Source organism: Palaemon carinicauda, chromosome 1, assembly GCF_036898095.1.
Source record: "Palaemon carinicauda isolate YSFRI2023 chromosome 1, ASM3689809v2, whole genome shotgun sequence".
NCBI classification, from domain to species: Eukaryota; Metazoa; Arthropoda; class Malacostraca; order Decapoda; family Palaemonidae; genus Palaemon; species Palaemon carinicauda.
This window is the reverse complement of record NC_090725.1, coordinates 111,133,005-111,151,344: the sequence shown is the minus strand read 5'-3', so window position 1 is coordinate 111,151,344 and position 18,340 is coordinate 111,133,005. Positions and strand designations below refer to the sequence as shown.

Genomic DNA, 18,340 nt, shown 5'->3' with positions numbered 1-18,340 from the left:
ATATATATATATATATATATATATATATATACATACATATATATATATATGTTATTTTCATTAGTAAAATAAATTTTTGAATATACTTACCCGGTGATCATATAGCTGTCAGCTCTGCTGCCCGACAGAGAAAACCTACGGGCGGAATACGCCAGCGATCGCTATACAGGTGGGGGTGTACATCAACAGCGCCATCTGTCGAGCAGGTACTCAAGTACTCGATGTCAACACAGAACCAATTTTCTCCTCGGTCCACTGGGTCTCTATGGGGAGGAAGGGTGGGTCCTTTAATTTATGATCACCGGGTAAGTATATTCAAAAATTTATTTTACTAATGAAAATAACATTTTTCAATATTAAACTTACCCGGTGATCATATACAGGTAGCTGATTCACACCCAGGGGGGTGGGTAGAGACCAGCATATATGTTAACATTAAGAGCTAAGTATTCCGTATTTCATTTTAGCAGTTATTCAAAATAACAAACAAAATTAATAAGTACCTGGTAAGGAAGTCGACTTGAACAATTACTCTGCCTTTTTAAGTACGTCTTCCTTACTGAGCCTCGCGATCCTCACAGGATGCTGAGCGACTCCTAGGAGCTGAAGTATGAAGGGTTGCAACCCATATTAAAGGACCTCATCAAAACCTCTAATCTAGGCGCTTCTCAAGAAAGAATTTGACCACCCGCCAAATCAACCAGGATGCGAAAGGCTTCTTAGCCTTCCGGACAACCCAAAAACAACAATAAAAAGCATTTCAAGAGAAAGATTAAAAAGGTTATGGGATTAGGGGAATGTAGTGGTTGAGCCCTCACCCACTACTGCACTCGCTGCTACGAATGGTCCCAGGGTGTAGCAGTTCTCGTAAAGAGACTGGACATCTTTAAGGTAAATTGATGCGAACACTGACTTGCTTCTCCAATAGGTTGCATCCATTACACTCTGCAGAGATCTGTTTTGTTTGAAGGCCACTGAAGTTGCGACAGCTCTAACTTCATGTGTCCTTACCTTCAGCAAAGCATGGTCCTCCTCATTCAGATGGGAATGAGCTTCTCGAATTAAAAGTCTGATATAATAAGAAACCGCATTCTTCGACATTGGTAAAGAAGGTTTCTTAATGGCGCACCATAAGGCTTCTGATTGTCCACGTAATGGCTTAGTCCGTTTCAAATAGTACTTAAGAGCTCTTACCGGGCATAGTACTCTTTCTTGTTCATTTCCAACCAAATTAGCATGGCTTGGAATATCGAACGATTTGGGCCAAGGACGAGAAGGAAGTTCGTTTTTGGCTAAAAAACCAAGCTGTAAGGAACATGTAGCCGTTTCAGATGTAAATCCGATGTTCCTGCTGAAGGCGTGTATCTCACTGACTCTTTTAGCTGTTGCTAAGCAGACGAGGAAAAGAGTTTTCAAAGTGAGATCTTTTAAAGAGGCTGATTGAAGTGGTTCGAACCTTGCTGACATAAGGAACCTTAGTACCACGTCTAAGTTCCAACCTGGTGTGGTCAACCGACGCTCCTTCGAGGTCTCAAAAGACTTAAGGAGGTCCTGTAGATCTTTGTTGTTGGAAAGATCTAAGCCTCTGTGACGGAAGACTGCTGCCAACATGCTTCTGTAACCCTTGATCGTGGGAGCTGAAAGGGATCTTTCCTTCCCTAGGTATAAAAGGAAGTCAGCTATCTGAGTTACAGAGGTACTGGTTGAGGATACTGATTTGGACTTGCACCAGCTTCGGAAGACTTCCCACTTCGACTGGTAGACTTTGAGAGTGGATGTCCTCCTAGCTCTAGCAATCGCTCTGGCTGCCTCCTTCGAAAAGCCTCTAGCTCTCGAGAGTCTTTCGATAGTCTGAAGGCAGTCAGACGAAGAGCGTGGAGGCTTGGGTGTACCTTCTTTACATGCGGCTGACGCAGAAGGTCCACTCTTAGAGGAAGTGTTCTGGGAACATCTACTAGCCATTGCAGTACCTCGGTGAACCATTCTCTCGCGGGCCAGAGGGGAGCAACCAACGTCAATCTTGTCCCTTCGTGAGAGGCGAACTTCTGCAGTACTCTGTTGACAATCTTGAACGGGGGGAACGCATAAAGGTCTAGATGGGACCAATCCAGAAGAAAGGCATCTATGTGAACTGCTGCTGGGTCCGGAATCGGTGAACAATAAATTGGGAGCCTCTTGGTCATCGAGGTTGCGAACAGATCTATGGTGGGCTGGCCCCACAATGCCCATAGTCTGTTGCATACATTCTTGTGAAGGGTCCACTCTGTTGGGATGATTTGACCCTTCCGGCTGAGGCGGTCTGCCATGACATTCATGTCGCCTTGAATGAACCTCGTTACTAGGGATATGTTTCGATCTCTTGACCAGGTGAGGAGGTCCCTTGCGATCTCGTACAACATCATCGAATGAGTCCCTCCTTGCTTGGAGATGTACGCCAGGGCTGTGGTGTTGTCGGAGTTCACCTCCACCACCTCGCCTAGAAGGAGGGACTTGAAGCTTCTCAAGGCCAGATGAACTGCCAGTAGCTCCTTGCAGTTGATGTGCAACTCGCTTTGAACCGCATTCCACGTGCCCGAGCATTCCCGACCGTCCAATGTCGCACCCCAGCCCGTGTCCGATGCGTCCGAGAAGAGAAGGTGGTCGGGGGTCTGAACAGCCAGTGGCAGACCCTCCCTGAGGAGAATGTTGTTCTTCCACCAAGTCAGTGACGACTTCATCTTCTCGGAAATAGGAACCGAGACCGCTTCTAGCGTCTTGTCCTTTCTCCAGTGAGCAGCTAAGTGAAATTGAAGGGGGCGGAGGTGGAGTCTCCCTAACGCGATGAACTGGTCCAGTGATGAAAGCGTCCCTATCAGACTCATCCACTGTCTGACTGAACATCGGTCCTTCTTCAGCATGGACTGGATGCATTCTTGGGCTTGACTGATTCTGGGGGCCGACGGAAAAGCCCGAAAAGCTTGACTCTGAATCTCCATTCCTAGGTATACTATAGTTTGGGATGGGACGAGTTGGGACTTTTCTATATTGACCAGGAGACCCAATTCCTTGGTCAGATCTAGAGTCCACTGTAGATTCTCCAAACAGCGACGACTTGACGCAGCTCTTAAAAGCCAGTCGTCCAAATAGAGGGAGGCTCTGATGTTTGCTAAATACAGGAATTTGGCAATATTCCTCATCAGTTTGGTAAAAACTAGAGGTGCCGTGCTTAGGCCAAAGCACAGGGCTTGGAACTGGTATACAACCTTCCCGAAAACGAACCTTAGAAAAGGTTGGGAATCTGGGTGGATGGGGACGTGAAAGTAAGCGTCCTTTAGGTCTAACGAGACCATCCAGTCTTCCTTCCTGACCGATGCTAGAACCGACTTTGTCGTCTCCATGGTGAACGTCTGCTTTGTGACAAAGACATTCAGAGAACTGACGTCTAGCACCGGTCTCCACCCTCCTGTCTTCTTCGGCACTAAGAAGAGGCGGTTGTAGAAGCCCGGGGATTGATGGTCCCGGACTATGACTACCGCTCCCTTTTGTAGTAAGAGAGACACCTCTTGCTGTAAAGCTAGTCTCTTGTCCTCCTCTCTGTACCTGGGAGAGAGGTCGATGGGAGTTGTTGCTAGAGGGGGGTTGCGTAAGAATGGAATCTTGTACCCCTCCCTGAGTAACTTCACAGACTGAGCGTCTGCGCCCCTGTTCTCCCAGGCCTGCCAGTAGTTCTTGAGCCTGGCTCCCACTGCTGTCTGAAGGTGGCAGTCAGACTCTGCCTCTAGAGGACTTGGAACCCTTCTTCTTACTCCCACGTTGACTTCCGGCACGAGCACCTCCTCTGCTGGAGGCTCTGCCACGAAAGGGCGGAATGAACCTTGACGCTGGAGTGTCCATCCTGGGTCTAGGAACGGAGGGCAAAGGGGTGGCTTTGCGTGCGGATGACGCTACCAGGTCATGGGTGTCTTTCTGGATCAAGGAGGCAGCAATCTCCTTGATCAACTCTTCAGGGAAGAGACACTTCGAGAGTGGAGCAAACATAAGCTCCGACTTTTGACATGGGGTGACTCCAGCTGACAAGAAGGAGCAAAGGTGATCTCGCTTCTTGAGGACCCCAGACACGAAAGAAGCCGCAAGCTCACTAGAACCATCCCGTATGGCTTTGTCCATGCAGGACATGATGAGCATGGAAGTTTCCTTATCAGAAGGGGAGGTCTTCCTGCTCAACGCTCCCAAACACCAGTCCAAGAAGTTAAAGACTTCGAAAGCGCGGAAATCTCCCTTCATAAGATGGTCCATATCCGAAGGAGTCCAGCAAATCTTGGAGCGTCTCATAGCCAGCCTGCGGGGAGAGTCTACCAGACTTGAGAAGTCGCCCTGGGCAGAGGCAGGAACTCCCAAGCCGAGAACTTCTCCCGTGGCATACCAGACGCTAGATCTGGAAGCAAGCTTGACCGGGGGAAACATAAAGGATGTCTTCCCAAGATGCTTCTTGGACTGCAACCACTCTCCCAGTACCCTTAAAGCTCTCTTGGACGAGCGAGCGAGTACGAGCTTCGTAAAGGCAGGAGCTGCTGACTGCATGCCTAAAGCGAACTCAGAGGGAGGTGAGCGTGGTGCTGCAGACACAAACTGATCCGGATATAAATCCTTGAACAGCGCAAGCACTTTCCTAAAGTCTAAGGAGGGAGGCGAGGTCTTGGGTTCTTCGATGTCCGAGTGTTGGTCGTCAAGATGTGCAGCTTCGTCATCATCAGAGATACCATCGTCTGAATGTTGAGGAGGAAGAGGCAACGGAGTGGGCTGGACGGCTGAGTCCGGCAGCACGGGTGCATGCGTGACTGCACTGGACCCAACATCATGCCACTGTTGGTCAGTCTGAGAACTGGCAACAACCAAAGCTGAGTGGGTGCGCAAAGCGTCTACTCCCGACTGTGGAAGGATAGCGGAGACCACCGTGGGTTGCGGAGGCTGACGCACCGCGTCAAAACACGGCAGCCTAACTCCACCCTCCTGTTGTTGTGGTAGCTCACGCACGGCAACGGAGGGTTCCGTGCGTCTGTGAACGTCAGCATGCGTCTGGCAGGGTCGACTGCGCATGGGTGGAGGAGCTCTCACAGCTGGAGTGTGGGAGCAGGCAGCCTCAGCGTCTGCTGGGCGCACAACCGTGGCAGGTTGTAGGCTAAGGGGTGCAGCGTCAACCTTCTCCGCACGAAACTCCTGCATAACAGCAGCTAACTGAGTCTGCATAGACTGCAGCAAAGACCACTTAGGGTCTACAAAAGCGGCAACAGACGGAGCTACTGTCCGTTGTGACTGAGGGTCTAAAACAGCGGGTGCGGCAACAGACGGAGTTACTGCCTGTTGCGGTACCACTTTGCCTCTCTTAGGAGGTGTGCAGTCGTCGGAGGACTGCAGCGAGTCCGAACTGACCCAGTGGCTACACCTGGGCCGTTGGACTAGCTCGGAAGGGACCTTACGTTTAAGAGGCCGTGAGACCTTGGTCCATCGTTTCTGTCGAGAAACCTCTTCCGCAGACGAGGAATGAACGGGCTCACTCGTCTTCTTGTGGGTGGGACGATCTCGGTAAGATACGTCCGAAACCACGGAGGGTACGTCTGTCCGCTGATTAAAGCCTGTCGAACCCTTTGGTCGTACGACATTGCTTCTCCCCTGGGCTTGGGAGCTTGCAAGAGGTCCCGGACTGGGAGGACGACAGGCACGAACAGACGCACCCTCATGCGTAACACTGACACTTTTCACTGCACTGACACTCACTTCACTTCCCACTGCACTTTTACCTTTCAACTCTCTGACGTCAGCCATGAGTTGATTGCGGTCATTAGCCAATGACTCGACTCTCTCACCTAGAGCCTGGATGGCACGCATCATATCTGACATTGAAGGTTGATGAGAGCTAGCAGGGGGGTCGGGTGCAACCACTACAGGGGAAGGAATAGGTTGAGGGGCATGGGGAGAGGAAAAATCAATTGAGCGAGACGAACTCCTCCTGATCCTATCCTTCTCTAGCCTACGTGCATATTTCAGGAATTCTTGAAACCCGAATTCCGAAAGCCCAGCGCATTCCTCACATTGATCTTCCAATTGACAGGCTTTACCCCTACAATTGGAACAAACGGTGTGTGGATCGATAGAGGCCTTCGGAAGACGCCTTGAACAGTCCCTAGCGCTACATTTCCTGTACTTGGGGACTTGAGAAGGGTCAGACATCTTGAATTAGTCAAAGGAGGGAATTCAAAATCTATCCAAGTCGTCAACAAATAATCCAAAATCCAAAAAAGAATGCAAGGAAGTATTGAAGATAACTTCTGAACAGCGATAGCTAATAACCAGAAATGAATACTTCACCAAATAACGTGAAAATCAATCCAGAAAACAAGAGCGTATTCAGTAGGTCTTGCCGGTGGCACGACAGAGAGAAAATTGGTTCTGTGTTGACATCGAGTACTTGAGTACCTGCTCGACAGATGGCGCTGTTGATGTACACCCCCACCTGTATAGCGATCGCTGGCGTATTCCGCCCGTAGGTTTTTTTCTGTCGGGCAGCAGAGCTGACAGCTATATGATCACCGGGTAAGTTTAATATTGAAAAATGTATATACTGTATATATATATATATATATATATATATATATATATATATATATATATATATATATATATATATATATATATATATATATATATATATATATATATATATATATATATATATATATATATATACATATACATACTTACACTGTATATTTCTTCTTAATCAGAGGATCCTAGCAGTATTGACTAATGCAGAAGAAACTTAGAACCTTGAGACCTATAAATTACAAATACTGTAATATATATATATATATATATATATATATATATATATATATATATATATATACATATATATATATATATATATATATATATATATATATATATATATATATATATATACATATATATATATATAAATGTGTATATATATATACATATATACATATATATATATATATATATATATATATATATATATATATATATATATATATATATATATATATATATATATACAGTATATATATATATATATATATATATATATATATATATATATATATATATATATATATATATATATATATATATATATACATATATATATATATAAATATACATACTTACACTGTATATTTCTTCTTAATCAGAGGATCCTACCAGTATTGACTAATGCAGCAGAAACTTAGAACCTTGAGACCTATAAATTACAAATACTGTAATAGATGGGAAAGAAGAGTAACAGAGATTTTAAATGAAGTAGGGGAAGGAAGAGAAGACAATGGACTGACGAACTAAGAAAATTTGCAAGTACAGACTTCCCGTCTACAACTTGAGATAATTCAGTGATCCTTTAATAATATCAACTTGTGGCTTACAGAGACACTTCTCTTCCATTCGAGATCTTTTGTATATACATTATACTCCAATTTCTGATTCACACTTTCTCATTTCATGGATCTTCCTGATTCCTATTTGTTCTTGAAAACTCATATTTATTTTCAACTTTCTTCTCTTAAAGACATACTCAAACTCTTTCACATGTTTCTATTGTTTCCTTTCATCACCTCCTGACAACAAGATTTCATCTACATACATCAGCCATTTCATACCAAATTTACGATCTATTATTTTTTTATGAACCCAAACTTTGCATCTACTATTTCATACCACATTTACGATCTATTTTTTTATGCCCAAAACTTTGCATCAACTGTATGTAAATACACTGTCTCCCAGATTTCCATTGTCACTTCATGTATTAATCCTAAGTCCTATAATAACCATTTCTACTATAAGATCTTCATATCTATTGACCGCTGCAGAATTCTCTGGCCTTCTTGCCGATATATTAATCATGCATATCTATGTTCTACGTATTCTTAAGTTATGATCTATGTTTGTAAGAAAACACAATCGTCAATCGAATCTGACAGTGTGTGTGTTTAATCAGTTCCTCGACTCGAGGTGCTACATTGCCATCCGCATGTCTTTATGTAGTCCACTCACTCGGGCAATAAATCTTATCTTTCACATTTTATCCTCCTGCAGAGGACTACAAACGGCTCCATTTGTTGTAGTTGTATATGAAATGAAAGCCGAATCGTTTCCAAGTGCTGATTATAAAGTTATTCAGTATTTTTCTTTCATTACTGTTGTACAATCATTACTACAGTATTATCATCATCTTCATAAATGAAAATAGGCCAATACAGTAATTGTAATTTTTATACTCTGCAGTTTACTGTAGCAAAGCACAATACAGTAATAGGCTTATACATATACGAGAGAGAAAGAAGTGGGAATATTAACAATACCAGTAAAAAAATTTTGGTGCATTATATTAACGGTATATTATATTACTGTTGTACAATCAATATCATCATTGCAGTACAATATATTCATCTTTGTGGTATATTTTACATTTAAAGTACAATTACAGCTCTTGAGGGAATATTTACAAATAAAAAAAATATCTTTTGAGTTTTTATCACCTATAATCTGCAGAATTCCTCTTAGAACCTAGCGATCAAGGATTAGGTTTCATCTTATATGGTATGAACAATTAAAACTTCTTCATAGAGAGAAGAAACGAAAATTGAAGAAAATATGAACTAGCCAATTAATGATACAGTATAAAAGTTATTCAAATAATTATAAAAATAACTGTGGTTTCTGGTTATCCTGCAGAACAGAAATGAGCTGGGGAATTCTAAATGATTCTGTTAACATCACTAAAGGCTCAGTATAGGAGGTCCAAAGACTCCTTAAAAGTATAGGAGGCGAACAGTCATTAAAAGTATAGGTGGAGAGACTCATTAAAAGTATAGGTGTACTGAGTCCTTAAAAGTATAGGAGGTGCACAGACTTCTTAAGAATAGGAGGTGGACAGACTCATTTAGAGTATAGGATGTGCACAGACTCATTAAAAGTATAAGACGTGCACAGACTCATTAAAAGTACAGGAGGTGCAAAAACTCATTTAAAGTATAGGAGGTGATTAATGGGTACCTGAGGGTTTAGCTGGTGTATGCATGATGACACCATTATCCTTCCTTTGTCTTTTAAAGATTTAAACAACGAACCATCGATTCTAGGGTAATTTGAAACCATGAATATGTGCATATATGGTAATGGGGTTGTCACTAAACATATATAAATAAAAAGGAAAAGCATACAACCACTGATACTGTATACAGTACTAGTCAATTCAATTCTATGGAAAATCATAGCAAAGAAATTTAAGAAATACCAAACTTTATTCAACACAAAAATTATGCTAGAGTGCTAATGTTCATAAACCCCATATAGTTGATTACTAGTCATATCTACAATATGTCTATCATAATATACATATTATTATTTACATATTATAACTATGAAGAGAAGTACTACGTTTCTTCTGGTATAGAAGTTGTGATGCGGAGTCCATGCATGTCTTTAATTTCCTTTTTTAAGGTCTGCGGAAATAACAAAAATGTTTTTTATGTTTTTCAGCCTTTAGAAAATAAATAATTGAAAAAATTCTTTCCACAATTACAAACCTTAATCAAGGTATTCACACTAAAAACATTACGGTATATTTCAGATATCTCGGCTAATAGTAGTAACAATGTCGCAAATTTTTATAGCCATTTGTATTTTTCCTAGCTATACAAACCTTAGTCCTTTATGTAGGGAGTATGTCTTCCGCGCGAAAGCTGTTGAATCGTTTAACGAGCATTTAAGTGACAGGTGAGAGTGAGGGCGAGGAGTCCTGCTCCCTTACTTGTCAGTCTTTTCACTTACAACCTTTTGGCTCAATACTGAGAGAGATGATTCAAGTGGAAGTTAACATAAAGAAATTAGGTTTGTATAGCTAGGAAGGACATAATTTCCTTTACAAAAATTTGTGATTAGTTCCTAAGCTCATACAAACCATCATCCTTTACGTAGGGAGACTACCTGCTTGGTGGTTCGGCAGTCCTCCTAGAACCGAATTGGTAGGTTCTTTTTCTTCCCTGGAAATGCCAATCTACCTTGTCCCGTAAACGAGCAAAGGAGATGACTCCAGAAACCTGTTATCTGTCTATCATTGGGATGAATAGGCTGATAGAGCCTGGCCTGTCCCAGAAGATTGGTACGTGGTCAAAGAAGGGATCCCTTTCCCCCGGAGGGGAATATACCTAGCATATGATGACATAAGATGACATAAGGGATGGTATATATTCAACCATCCTTCCCCTCACCTAGGGAGGATAGAGGAGAACTTCTGTAGGATCTAAAGAATGGAGCTCAGGAATTTAGTTTACCAACATCAAGTCAGATCCAGCAAGTAACACCTTGTTCCTAAGATACGGGCAGCAATAATGGAGGAGAAGAGCCAGTTATTCCGCCTCCATTCCAGGGTTACATATCACAAATTTTAAGTAATTTGTATTTTTCCTAACAGTACTTACCTCGAACTACTTTCTTAGGAGTATCTGGGATCTCCTCCCAACCGACAAGAATTTTGTATAGTTTACCCTACCTCCGTTTTCTATGAGGGGTAACCTCTGGCGGAGTGATACGCGCCATGAGGCGACCCGGGGTCAGAGAGCGTGCTCGGTCAGGTCTCGACCTCCAGTAAGTTTTAGCTAGATAGGTTTCTATGAAGTCCTGTAAGGCACTCGGGGAAGGATGGGCGGGCCATAACCCGAAAGTAGTTCGAGGTAAGTACTGTTAGGAAAAATACAAATTACTTAAAATTTGTGATTTGTTCCAAAACGGAGTACTTACCTCGAACTACTTTCTTAGGAGACTTATACTTTAGGAGGTGGGAGTGGCCTTCCGGACCTAGAGACCGTCGACGAAGAGAAAAGAGGAACCTAGATAGGAGGCTAGGTTCTGCTGACCTCAAATACAGAAAAATGAGAAATAGGGAAACTACGCAATAAACTATCTTAGTGTCTAAGTAACTCACCTCTGTAAAAATCCTTGGAGACGTATTCTTTCACCGACAGTGTATCCCATGGAAGGTGAAGGAATCAAGGGTCATGAAGGGGAAGGTGATCGGGAAGAAAAAGGGTAAGGAAGGAACCTGTGTCTCTTGGACTTACCGCCCACAGCTTGCCCGGGGCTACACCTTAAATCTTCTGGAGCGCAGAAATGACGGGACCAAGAGAGAACCCATCCAAGGATTTTCTTGAACATTCCTTTAGGTAGTGAGCCGTAAAGGTGGATTGTCTTGACCACGTACCTGCCGTCAGGATCTGGCCGACTGCCATGTTCCTCTCGAAGGCCAACGAAGTACTCAGGCCTCTAATGTCATGGGGTCTAGGCTTTCCCGGCAGGGAGATTCCCAAACTGTCGTAGGCTCTCATGATTACCTGTCGCAGCCAGAAGGAGACCGTATTCTTGGATACCGGCTTCTTCACCAGTCCTGAGGAGACAAACAGACTCTTGGTCTCGGGGCGAAGTCTGGCCGTCCTCTCTAGGTACTTCCGTACTGCCCTGACTTGGCACAGTAGCAAGTCCCTCGGGTTGTCCGTCCTCGGGATTGCTGGGACTGAGAACCCCTCAAACCTAAGGTCCCAAACAGCTGGGTTCTGAGTTTTGGCCACGAAGGTGGGTAAGAACCTGAAGGTAGCCTCTCGCCACCCCTTCAAGTGAGAGACCTCGTAAGAAAGCCCATGAATCTCGCTAACTCTTTTTGCTGAAGGAAGGGCTAACAGGAAGACCGTCTTGAGGGCGAGCTCCTTGTCTAGGATATCCTTAAGAGGCTCGAAGGGAGGTTCCGAAAGCATCTTCAGCATTCTACCCACATCCCACTGGGGCACTCTAGTGGCCTGGGGGGGACATGACTGTTCAAAGCTCTTGATGAGCATCGAGATATGCCTGGAAGCGACCTGAAGGGCGTCCTCGGTGGCGCCCATGCGAGGGGATCCGAACTCAGTGAATCCTCCATCTCGGCATCTCCCCCGGCCACTGACGTACCTGAAACGCAGATCCAAGAAGCGGGAGAAGAGGTTGTTTCCCCCCACATAGGATCGTCGGTAGAGACGGGACCTGCTGGCACCAGGCCCTCGTCTCCTGAACACACACCCGTCCCTCCCTCAGGCCCCCCACTTGCCTGAACCGACACAACATCCCCACCAACAGACATCACGGACTCCTGGGGAAGAGCAATGGGCCGCTTCCCCGCAACAGACTTACTTCGTCCCCTACTCTGGGTAGGGGAAGGCGGCAGAGAAGCTCTCTCCGAAGAGGCATCGGGCGAAGAAAGAGGAGAGGCAATGCTTGGCTTCTACGGCAACCTCTTGGCAGCCTTCTTCTTTTTGGTGCCGTAGCGCACCCACTGGACTTCATTCCAGGATTCACACTCCGGACACGTGGCTGCAGGGGAACACACACTGCCCCTACACGACGAACACAAGGAGTGGGGGTCGACTTCCGGCTTGGACAGAAAAGCCCCACAAGATTTACCGGCCATAGGCCCGGGGCAACGACGGGGATGCTCCATAACGAACCAGTAAAGCACTACAAGACACAGGAACACAGAGGGAAAGGGTAGGATAAGGAGCACCAAGTAGGGACCGCGTGGGACACAAAGGGTCGCCCTGGGTAAGGAGAGCGCGGCGAGATGTTATCACGACGCGACCAGAAAACTTACTGGAGGTCGAGACCTGAGGTTACCCCGCATAGAAAACGGAGGTAGGGTAAACTACACAAAATTCTGGTCGGTTGGGAGGAGATCCCAGGTACTCCTAAGAAAGTAGTTCGAGGTAAGTACTCCGTGTTGGAACAACTATATGTTACCATAGACAAAATGCTTACCGTTCCATACAGAATCTGGGCTAGCTACACACCTACTTGAGCAACAACCACAAGACCAAGCACCCATGCGTCCAGGGTCTTGTGAGTACTCCTATAAGATAAGGGCTATGAATCTGGAGTACACACACACCACCTTTCTACCCCCCAACCAACTGCAAGATTCCTCTTGGAGACTTTGCAAGTTCTGGCCCTAGCTGGAACTTAGACTCTCTCAGCAGTCAAGTTGTATGCATTATGGATCGGCTCTGAAAGTCAGAAAGAGATTGTGCTCTAGAAACCTTTTTCTTGGTTCTTTAAGGGTTGTTGTGGTCAATGGGTTTGAGCCCTGCTCAAACTCGTTAGCTTCTTTAGTATCTGCAACCTCACCATCCTTGTAAGCTATAGATGGGGGGGGGAGAAGCCTATAGGTCTACCTGCTGAGTCATCAGCAGCCATTGCCTGACTCTCCCTGGTCCTAGCTTGGGTGGAGGGGGGCCTTGGGTGCTGATCATATGTATATATGGTCAGTCTCTGGGGCAATGTTACTGTCTCTTGCTACTGGAATTCAAGAGTAACCTTTAAACCTTTAGGGAAGAGTCGACAACACCCAGGACTGAGGTGTTGGGTTTTCTTCAAACAGCACTGCAGAGCCTTCACAGGGCAAAAGGCCTGTTCTCTCTGTGTTACTCCATGCTTCACATAGAAATAGGATAGGGAAGGGCTCGAACCTAGAGCCACGCCACAGTAGGGTCCAAGTTTTGGCAATTACCCTGGCAATAGACCAAGGAGTTCCCACACCTCTTAGAATGGGAGACTAAGGCAGAGAGAACTTGTCCCTTGCTTAACCTTCTCGCCGATCAATGCAGCAGAGACAGTTTTACAAATTTGAACCTTAACTGGGCCTTCTCAAAGGCTCGGACGAGGTACCGAGAACAGTGGGACTTGGAAGCACCCACGAGCATAGGTAACACCAATGAGAAGGAAATATGTATCCATTCCGTAGAAAGACTATGCTCAAATCTGAGTAGTAGCCTTGATGGCCGCTACTGAGAGGAGCTTCTCCAAATCAGAAAAAGTTAAACTTCGCTATCTGTTCTAGAGATCACCAGACTCGAACAGGATCTCTCCTATGATAATCATCAAAGAGAATGGCCTAATAGTTCCTTGTTAGCCAGCAAGTGAAACTGACCCATGCCTCCCATGCCAAGAGATGGTGATCCGTCAAACTGTCGCGGAAAAGGGAGGTACAATCGGCTCTCCTTATTCAAGAGGGTTAGGTAACAGACCGCTGCTAAGATTGAGAATAGGCTCATACAAAAATTCTAAGAAGCTGTTTGTAAGTCGAATTTTTTCTAACCTTATTTCCAGCTACAAAAGTCAACAAATAGTCAGGTTTCATATGAAATAGATATCAGGTTACTGAATTACAAATGTCATTTTGTTTACTATATTAAATATATTGTTTTATTACAATATTTCTTTATCTTATCAGATATGCGAGAAATATTAAGCAAAAGGTAAGGAGGTGTATGTTGCGTTTATGGATCTGGAGAAAGCGTATGATAGAGTTGATAGGGAAGCAATGTGGAATGTGATGAGGTTATATGGAGTTGGTGGGAGGTTGTTGCAAGCAGTAAAAAGTTTCTACAAAGGTAGTAAAGCATGTGTTAGGATAGGAAATGAAGTGAGTGATTGGTTTCCAGTGAGGGATGGGGCTGAGACAGGGATGTGTGATGTTGCCGTGGGTGTTTAACTTGTATGTTGATGGAGTGGTGAGAGAGGTGAACGCTCGAGTGCTTGGACGAGGATTGAAACTGGTAGACGGGAATGACCATGAATGAGAGGTAAATCAGTTGTTGTTTGCGGATGATACTGTACTGGTTGCAGACGCGGAAGAGAAGCTTGGCCGATTAGTGACAATTTGGAAGGGTATGTGAGAGAAGGAAGTTGAGAGTTAGTGTGGGTAAGAGTAAGGTTATGAGATGTACGAGAAGGGAAGGTGGTGCGAGGTTGAATTGAGAGTTATTTGAGGAAGTGGATCAGTTTAAGTACTTGGGGTCTGTTGTTGCAGCAAATGGTGGAGTGGAAGCAGATGTACGTCAGTGAGTGAATGAAGGATGCAAAGTGTTGGGGGCAGTTAAGGAGTAGTAAATAATAGAGGGTTGGGCATGAATGTAAAGAGAGTTCTGTATGAGAAAGTGATTGTACCAACTGTGATGTATGAATCGGAGTTGTGGGGAATGAAAGTGATGGAGAGACAGAAATTGAATGTGTTTGAGATGAAGTGTCTAAGGAGTATGGCTGGTGTATCTCGAGTAGATAGGGTTAAGAATGAAGTAGTGAGGATGAGAACGGGAGTAAGAAATGAGTTAGCAGCTAGATCGGATATGAATGTATTGAGGCGGTTTGGCCATGTTGAGAGAATGGAAAATGGCTGTCTGCTAAAGAAGGTGATAAATGCAAGAGATGATGGAAGAAGTACAAGAGGAAGGCCAAGGTTTGGGTGGATGGATGGAGTGAAGAAAGCTCTGGGTGATAGGAGGATAGATGTGAGAGAGGCAAGAGAGCATGCTAGAAAAAGGAATGAATGGCAAGCGATTGTGACGCAGTTCCGGTAGGCCCTGCTGCTTCCTCAGGTGCCTTGGATGACCGCGGACGGTAGCAGCAGTAGGGGATTCAGCGTTATGAAACTTCATCTGTGGGGGATAAAAGGGGAGGGTGGGCTGTGGCACCCTAACAGTACCAGCCGAACTCGGTTGAGTCACTTGCCTGGCTGGGAGGAACGTAGAGAGGAGAGGTCCCCTTTTTTGTTTTATTTGTTTGATGTAGGCTACTCCCAAAATTGGGGGAAGTGCCTTGGTATATGTATGTATGTATGTATCTTTGTTATTCTCAGTTAGATTTGTTTGTATGTCCGGAGGTTTGTAAATTGGGGACTTTCTGTACTGTACCATTCAGAGGTAATTGTACATTATTAACACAGCTTCAGTACACGGTAAGACACTTCATAACACAAAAGTCATTATGTAAATTATTAACACATCTTCAGTTCGTGGTAAGACACCTCATAACACAAAAGACATTGTGTAAATTATCAACACAGCTTCAGTACGTGGTAAGACACCTCATAACACAAAAGACATTGTGTAAACTATCAACACAGCTTCAGTACGTGGTAAGACACCTCATAACACAAAAGACATTGTGTAAACTATCAACACAGCTTCAGTACGTGGTAAGACACCTCATAACACAAAAGACATTGTGTAAACTATCAACACAGCTTCAGTACGTGGTAAGACACCTCATAACACAAAAGACATTGTGTAAACTATCAACACAGCTTCAGTACGTGGTAAGACACCTCATAACACAAAAGTCATTGTGTAAACTATCAACACAGCTTCAGTACATGGTAAGACACCTCATAACACAAAAGTCATTGTGTAAACTATCAACACAGCTTCAGTACATGGTAAGACACCTCATAACACAAAAGTCATTGTGTAAACTATCAACACAGCTTCAGTACATGGTAAGACACCTCATAACACAAAAGTCATTGTGTAAACTATCAACACAGCTTCAGTACATGGTAAGACACCTCATAACACAAAAGACATTGTGTAAACTATCAACACAGCTTCAGTACATGGTAAGACACCTCATAACACAAAAGACATTGTGTAAACTATCTACACAGCTTCAGTACATGGTAAGACACCTCATAACACAAAAGACATTGTGTAAACTATCAACACAGCTTCAGTACATGGTAAGACACCCCATAACACAAAAGTCAACGCCATACTACACTATGTATAATTACAGTAACACTAAAACTTGTTTGTATCTAACAACACTCTGATACTATAGAATAAAAAAAGGTGAGGGTTGAAATACACCCGAAATTGACAGCAAAAGTGAAAAAATACTTTAATGAAGCACGAATCTTTTAAAAAATCACAATTTTTTAGAATGCGATGTCAGCTTAAACTACAGTAGTCTGTTTGAGCTGACAAAATCAAATTATTACTTGCTAAGTAATAATAAAAAGCAGGATGCTATAAGCCCAGGGGCTCCAACAGGGAAAATAGCCCAGTGAGAAAAGGAAATGAGGAAATAAGAGAAGTAATTACCATAGCTGAAGAGTCTTCTACCCGTAATACTGTAAAATGATATTTTAATTATAAAATAAATTTTTGAATATACTTACCCGGTGAATATATAGCTGCAACTCTGTTGCTCGACAGACAAACTGTACAGAAAAAACTCGCCAGCGATCGCTATACAGGTTGCGGGTGTGCCCAACAGCGCCATCTGTCGACCAGATACCCAGCTCTTATGTAAACAAAGACTCAATTTTCTCCTCGTCCCACTGCGTCTCTATTGGGGAGGAAGGGAGGGTCATTTAATTTATATATTCACCGGGTAAGTATATTCAAAAATTTATTTTATAATTAAAAAATCATTTTTAAATATTTAACTTAGCCGGTGAATATATAGCTGATTCACACCCAGGATGGTGGGTAGAGACCAGTAATATATGTTTACATTTTATGAGCTAAGAGTTTTTTATTTCATTTTAGGAGTTATCAAAATAACAAAAACAAAATAAATAGGTACCTGGTAAGGAAGTCGACTTGAACGATTACTCTGCCTTTTAAGTACGTCTTCCTTACGGAGCCTCGCGATCCTCTTAGGATGCTGATCGACCCCTAGGAGCTGAAGTATCAAGGGTTGCAACCCATACAACAGGACCTCATCAAACCCCTAATCTAGGCGCTCTCAAGAAATGACTTTGACCACCCGCCAAATCAACCAGGATGCGAAAGGCTTCTTAGCCTTCCGGACAACCCATAAAAACAACATTAAAAACATTTCAAGAGAAAGATTAAAAGGGTATGGAATTAGGGAATTGTAGTGGTTGAGCCCTCACCCACTACTGCACTCGCTGCTACGAATGGTCCCAGTGTGTAGCAGTCCTCGTAAAGAGACTGGACATCCTTAAGATAAAAAGACGCGAACACTGACTTGCTTCTCCAATAGGTTGCGTCCATTATACTTCGCAGAGATCTATTTTGCTTAAAGGCCACGGAAGTTGCTACAGCTCTAACTTCGTGCGTCTTCACCTTAAGCAAAGCTTGGTCTTCCTCACTCAGATGTGAATGAGCTTCTCGTATTAACAGTCTGATAAAGTATGATAAAGCATTCTTTGACATAGGCAAAGATGGTTTCTTAACTGAACACCATAAAGCTTCAGATTGGCCTCGTAAAGGTTTAGTACGCTTTAAATAGAACTTAAGAGCTCTCACAGGGCATAAGACTCTTTCTAGTTCATTGCCTACAATCTCCGATAAGCTGGGAATATCGAAAGATTTAGGCCAAGGCCGAGAAGGCAGCTCATTTTTGGCTAGAAATCCAAGTTGTAGCGAACATGTGGCTTTTTCTGACGAAAATCCGATGTTCTTGCTGAAGGCATGAATCTCACTGACTCTTTTAGCTGAGGCTAAGCATACCAGGAAAA

At 43.7% G+C, this 18,340-nt stretch overlaps 1 protein-coding gene across 1 annotated transcript in view; it reads right to left on the bottom strand.

Annotated features, from left to right (window-relative positions):
• Window positions 1-8,363: 8,363 nt before the first annotated feature.
• LOC137642905 (bolA-like protein 3) overlaps window positions 8,364-18,340 on the bottom strand; it is a 78,506-nt gene continuing 68,529 nt past the window's right edge. Inside the window, exon 4 of the mRNA XM_068375773.1 lies at window positions 8,364-9,500. Coding sequence (XP_068231874.1) covers window positions 9,432-9,500 — 69 coding nt within the window. The 3' untranslated portion in view covers window positions 8,364-9,431. The remainder of the gene's footprint in view (window positions 9,501-18,340) is intronic.